This window comes from Wasmannia auropunctata, unplaced genomic scaffold (assembly GCF_000956235.1).
Source record: "Wasmannia auropunctata unplaced genomic scaffold, wasmannia.A_1.0 LD336088.1, whole genome shotgun sequence".
Lineage (NCBI taxonomy): Eukaryota > Metazoa > Arthropoda > Insecta > Hymenoptera > Formicidae > Wasmannia > Wasmannia auropunctata.
The window spans coordinates 4,452,033-4,458,880 of record NW_012026802.1 but is presented as its reverse complement, the minus strand read 5'-3'; the positions used below and the strand labels follow the sequence as shown (position 1 = coordinate 4,458,880).

At 34.4% G+C, this 6,848-nt stretch overlaps 1 protein-coding gene across 1 annotated transcript in view; it reads left to right on the top strand.

Moving 5' to 3' along the window:
* Positions 1–6,600, top strand: part of LOC105448391 (protein PTHB1) — a 24,176-nt gene extending 17,576 nt beyond the window's left edge. The window contains exons 9-12 of the mRNA XM_011686912.1: positions 978–1,261; positions 1,910–2,080; positions 5,659–5,796; positions 6,232–6,600. Of these exons, the coding sequence (XP_011685214.1) occupies positions 978–1,261; positions 1,910–2,080; positions 5,659–5,796; positions 6,232–6,462 (824 nt within the window). The 3' untranslated portion in view covers positions 6,463–6,600. The remainder of the gene's footprint in view (positions 1–977; positions 1,262–1,909; positions 2,081–5,658; positions 5,797–6,231) is intronic.
* The last annotated feature ends 248 nt before the right edge of the window (positions 6,601–6,848 follow it).

Below are 6,848 nucleotides of genomic sequence, written 5' to 3'. Positions count from 1 at the left end.
TTTAGAAGTAAAAAATATTTTATTTATTTATTTTTTTAACAAAATGGCGACGCTGAAACCAATTTATTAAACGTCGTTTTGTCAAATCGGCGTTGCGGGGATCTGTCATTTGATTAAACCTGGAGCAAAAAACCAAAATTTTTTAAAAACTATATAATATGCACTAAAGAAATACATATGGATATTACAATATGTTAAATACTTTTTTTTAATTTAACATTTCTTGACCAAATTTTTTGGTCAAAAATGACTTTTTTTTCAAATGTTCGCAATTTTTATAAAAATCTATATATCAAAATATCCGTATGTATTTCTTTAGTACATATTATATAGTTTTTAAAAAATTTGGTTTTTTGCTCCAGATTCAATCGAATGGCAGATCCCCGCAACGCCGATTTGACAGTGGCTACAAAACGATGTTTAATAAAATGGCTTCAGCGTTATTTTATTAAAAAAATAAATGAAAAAAATATTTTTACTTCTAAAGACTTGTATTATTAAAGCCTTAAAACGAATTTTTTATTACTTTTATTGTTTTCATAAAAAAAATTCCCAAAGTTACGTATGATTTTTAGGCGGTCAAGGTAGTGTAACCCCTTAATTTATTGTATATTTTTAAAGTTAAACACATTAATTATTTCGGGCATCAAACGCTAAATAAAGATAGTGGAAAAGTAAAAAAAAAGTAACTGTCTGAATTTAATAAAAAAATTTAATTGTACATTCCAGTGCATTTCATGATAAACTTTTTTTTAATTAAAGCTTGAAATCTCTACTTTAAGGTACCATAAGTCGATTTTAAATTTAATGCACCCCTGTTACTGTAAACTCTTAAATCTGAGAGCACGTTTACCATACTGAAAATTGCAAAGTTTGACGGAAATGCACGGTTAAATTTTCTTACATTCAGCTGTTTTCTCCAGAAGTTTAGAAGTTAGTGTAAAGATTTTAATTTAACTTACGTTAATTCCCCATAGAGTTTACAGGAGACGTACAGAGGCAAAATTGGAACGCACTTGGCTTGCAGCACGTGCAAACTGGCAGCGTGGTGACGATCGTTTCCGGTGCTACCAGCAATCGATATAGAGTGCAGTCGAACGATGGGATTTCGATGGCCTTGGTGGTTCAGCAGCTGGTGATCAGGCTCAAAGACAAGGCTACCGGAAACTTTACGACCGCCATCGCGCAAAACCACATACAGCTGGTCCAATCTCAGATGGAGGCGCACTATCGTAGTCGCCAGGCGGCGGATAAAATCGCGGTAATTTATTTAAAATGAGGCTGTAACGCAAAACCGCAAACCTTTTAATTAAATTTAATTTATATAATAATATAATAATTTAATTTTAATATTGAACAATTTAAAGAAATAAGTACAATACATTCATGCGCTTATATATTCGTAAGTGTATATGTCGCTATGTATGCAAATGTAATTATTTATTTATCTGCTTTTAGATATCTAATACTAATTTTATTCTTTCATTTTTTCTAATTCAAAGTCCTATTTTCAAATGTTAAACACTCTTGTCCTTCTCTCCGACTTTTTATTAATCTTCCTACTTCTATCTTAGAAAATAATTGAAGATTTGATAAGCTACAAATCTTCTTATAAAGGCCGGTGCAAGATTTCGCGCGGATGAGAATTCTCAGAATTTATCTTTCTTATCTCTACTTCTCTCTCTCTCTCTCTCTCTCTCTCTCTCTCAAACTCATGCTTTCGCCGCTCCCGTATAAGATTTAAGATTAGTTTCTTTCGCAGTTTCGCTCGACGATGATGTCGGCGTTGGCGGCGTCCGATTCATTAACATTGCCGTTGCCGTCGATTAATTACCCCCCCCTTCCCCCCAACGCCCATCCCCCGTTTCTCTCTTCCTCAGTATGCTTTTTTTTTTGTTCTCAAGTACAGAGCGAGATCGGGCTGCTGTCGACCCAGTTGAGAAACATTGAAAGGAGGATGCTGCGCGCTGTAAGGGAGAAGAACACCCGGTCTCTGGCCGCAACCGGACTGCCGTTCCTCTTGGAGTCGACCTATCGCGCGATCTTTGCGCTTCTGGATGATCTCGCGATCGCACGAGCGGTAATTGACCGATTGTCCTATACCTTCCTGTAACAGCTGGGCCTCTTCTCTTTACAACAAATCGACCTCGCTTTAAGATCAATCTTTACCGTTAAACTGATACGCGTTGAATTGGAAGTACGCTTAATACAAACCTGATTTCGCAAGTTCTCAATATTGTCGATACAGTTCGAATCTTTGTTTTTTTTAAACAAATTTTCATTCGTTTCTATCTACGTAGTTAGTAATCTCTATTCTTATTAAAAGAGATCAAGTCTTGCTACTGTAGTATTTTTAAAAAATTAAAAACAGTAAGGGAAGGGGTGACAAATGGTGACGGATTTTTTCCTCTCTCTCCTACAAGATAATTTCAAGTTCACAAGTTATGATTTTTCACTAATAGAGTACTTTCCACTTTCAAATATACAAAAAACTTAATTAGAGTTTCCATAAGTCATGTATACGGGCTAGATTTTCATAAAAACTGAAACCTACATTTGTCACTATTTGCCTCACCCTATATGGGTAAATGTAGTGACGCCCTATGGGATAATTACAAAATACATAATTCTTAACGCCTATAATCGATCTTTCTTTTGACATTTTGATTAGATAAGGTAATTTCTATTAATTTCTATACTCTGCCGTATGTAAATTTTTATTTATTGATAAATAATAGTAGTAACATTATTTGCTAGTATTTCTTATTGAAAATCATATTTATTCTGGATCTTGCCTTGTAACTAATCTCACATTATCCCAAATAAATTAGAAAAATCATATTTAAATATTAAAAAAGCTTTTTGACATTGTCATTATTTATCCAACTAAAAATTGTTATCATTTGCCCCAGAAGCTACTTTTTCTTTTAAAATTTTACTGAGAGAAATAAAATTAATATACAAGCATACGAATTGTATCAAAATAGAGGAAAAAGATACCATATGACATAAAATAGAATTAAATCTCATTCAACGATTCAGCAATTAAGTAAATATAACTTCAAATATCAAAAAAGATCCAGGTTTTATCTTATTTCACGAATGAAAATTGTTAAATTTCTCCGCTAGCTATATTTTGCTCTTGATTTTTACAGCTTTTTCAGAAGATAATTAGATGCTTAAGAACTATCTTTCTATTAACGAGTAGTGGTAAAATAGACGCAGGAAAGAGGAGAAATTTCAAGTGACACTATTTGCCCCTTGTCACTATTTGCTCCCCCTTTCCTTAAGAATTCTTGTTGTTAAAAGTGATACGAAATTTGATCTTTAATTGATTAAAATTTTTTTTTCTGGATAGAAATTGTGATATAAAAAACTTTTATTTTCTGTTACATGTAATTAATTAAAAAAAAATTCTATTCATAATTTCTGTACACTTTTCGTGGGAAAACTGTAACTAGTGCAGCAACTGAACTGTAGTCTGAGAATTTGCTTGTCTCGATAACGCTCGCGAATCGCGCACGCTGTAATTGTCAGCCTGTAGTTGCCCTCGCTTATTCACCCGACGCTGACAGCGACGGCGAGCGGCGACCATAATCGCGGCCATATAAAACACGTGAGAGCCACTTGGCGGCCGATCGCGGCCGATACGGGTACGCCACGTTTTATCGCGAACCGATCTGGAAGCGGAGATGGCAATCGCAACGATAGCGGTTTCGCGAAACTATATCAACGTACCCGCGATCGTTACTCGATCCCTCTCGTCGCGCTCGAGTGGCTTATTATTTACGAGATTTATGGCACTCCGGGGAAGGGAATTCGATGTAAGCGCACTGATCCGCGCGAGAACCGTGTTTAGATAGGTAATGAAGGGGAAGACAACGACACCGGGAAGGAATCATTGAATAACTGAATTGAAAAAATCACTCGGATAAGGATTTATTTTGCAAAATTGTATAGTTTCGTAATCTCCAACATTTTATTGCTAAATTTTTCTTTTGACTTTTCCATACATTTGAATTCTTACGGGGAGCCATCAAAAATTAACTCGTGATAGCCGAGACGTAGAGAATGATTAAAGAATAAAAATTGAATCTGGAACACATAACATTTTAATTTTATTAATAATTTGTCAGTACATCGCGGAAAAAGTAATAAACGCAAGAATAATCTTCTCATTATTGCAGGAGTACGTTGAAATAGATATGTATGAAAATAAGTTAAATCGAGCAAGTATTCATGTAGGGGTAGGGAGGGGGGGGGGAGGCAAATGTGACGGATTTTTTCCTTTCTAATTTCAAGTTTACAAGATTTTTCACTAAAAGAGTACTTTCCACTTTCAAATATACAAAAACTTAATTAGAGTTTCCATAACTCATGTTTACGCTTGTAGATTTTCATAAAAACTCAAACCTACATTTGTCACTATTTGCCTCACCCTATATGGGTAAATATAGTGACACCCTATGGGACAATTACAAAATACATAATTCTTAACGCCTAATCGATCTTTCTTTTGACATTTTGATTAGATAAGGTAATTTCTATTAATTTCTATACTCTGCCGTATGTAAATTTTTATTTATTGATAAATAATAGTAGTAACATTATTTGCTAGTATTTCTTATTGAAAATCACATTTATTCTGGATCTTGCCTTGTAACTAATCTCACATTATCGCAAATGAATTAGAAAAATTATATTCAAATATTAAAAAAGCTTTTTGACATTGTCATTATTTATCCAACTAAAAATTGTTATTATTTGCCCCAGAAGCTATTTTTTCCTTTAAAATTTTACTGAGAGAAATAAAATTAATATACAAGCATATACGAATATTATATCAAAATAGAGGAAAAAGATACCGTATGACATCGAATAGAATTAAATCTCATTCAACGATTTAGCAATTAAGAAAATATAACTTCAAATATCAAAAAAAGATCCAGGTTTTACTTTCACGAATGCAAAATTTTAAACTTCTCCGCTAACTATAATTGGCCTTTGATTTTACGGCTTTTTCAGAAGATGATTGGATGCTTGAGAACTGTCTTTCTATTAACGAGTAATGGTAAAATAAACCCGGGAAAAAGGAGAAATTTGAAGTCACACTATTTGTCTTCCCTTCACGGAAAGAACAATTTTGCTGAATCCAGGTCTGAAAATAATTTTTGTTCAATAATCAAAATTATTTTGTGCGAAAGTCAAAATGATTGCTAGAATATCAAAACATTTTATAGCAATACTCATCAGTTTTAACATTCCAACAAATTATTTTGATGATTCACTAAAAAATTATTTTCAGATCTGTTTTTAGCAAAATTTTTAGATCTTTTAACAAAATCTTCTGTATTCCCTTACTTTTGTTCAAGATTCAATTATTCTTCGAAGATTATTTTATACAATCTATACACAATTAATTAAAACTGTTACAGTTTTGACTTAATCTTTAATGGCATAAAAAACATCACAAACGATTAATAAATGTAAGGAGGGTGAGAAGGAGAGAAAAAAATTACGGAGGAGAGTCTGACCTCGTGAAAATTATACCGGTTTCGATTCCTGACCCAAATCTCGGTCTTCGCATCATCCGAACAGATTGGCGACGTGCAGTCCGTCAATGCGGCGTGATGTAACGCGGTAATTGGGCTGTTGCAGGAACGGGAACGCGCCGGCCACGGTCTGCGGTGCGTCGTGAGGTTACTGCTCCTGCTGTTGCGGCTCAATGTAAACGACGATAAGTACGCGATGCTCGAAGCCGCGATCGGATTCGAGCCGCAGCTGCGCGACGAGCTCGTAAGTATTATTATTGCGACGCACAATGATCGATCTCTTCGTTCTAACAATGAAGTGGCTAAAGTACGTCCGACTACTAGAAGTATATATGATTTCGATTTAATCGAAACTTGATTGATACGCATGTATTCAGCTTGTTAATAATAATTAACTGATCGCTTTCTAGATACATGAGTTTCTAATAACAGTTATATATACGTTACGTAATAAGATTATATATTTTTTTGTGCAGAGAGATATTCTTCCAGCATGAAAAGTATACATAATTTTAACTGGAAAGAATTAAATATCTGTAGAAAAATTGGAGTAAGCAGCTTGAATCGTCATTCGAGAAATCTCGTTGCCGCGCGCGTACACAATGCAATATCACAATGCCGCTTCTATTCTCTTCCATCTCTTTTTTCGATAAAAACATTTGTTGGATCGGTTTCTCAGGACTGGGAAGAGATCGCCGACGTCAGCCTGAGCGCTTTCCTGCGATCCACGTCGAGAAAATCCACGGGTCATCTGGACACGAAGTCCGCGACGTTAACCAAAATGACATCCGCCAAAGAGTTCGCGAAGTTGAAGAAACGTCTGGTACACGCGGTCGAACGTCTCGATAGCTATCGAGAGACCGATATGGCCGAGAACGAACAATTGGAAGTTGGCGAGCGCGCTTCTTAAAAATATCCCTATCGCGTCATCCCGATATAGAAATTTCTGTTTTTTGCAAATTTCCGAACGTATTTTCTCAATAGCTCGTTCAAAGGAAAAAATGTAATATTAGAACGTGAAATTAAGTTCTTCGTCAGAATTTGACTGCGAAATAAATACAAATACACGGAAAGAACAATTTTGCTGAATCCAGATCTGAAAATAATTTTTGTTCAATAGTTAAAATTATTTTGTGCGAAAGTCAAAATGATTGCTGGAATATCAAAACGTTTTATAGCAATACTTATCAGTTTTAACATTCCAACAAATTGTTTTGCCGATTCAATAAAAAATTATTTTCAGATCTGTTTTTAGCAAAATTTTTAGATCTTTCAACAAAATCGTTCTTTCCATGT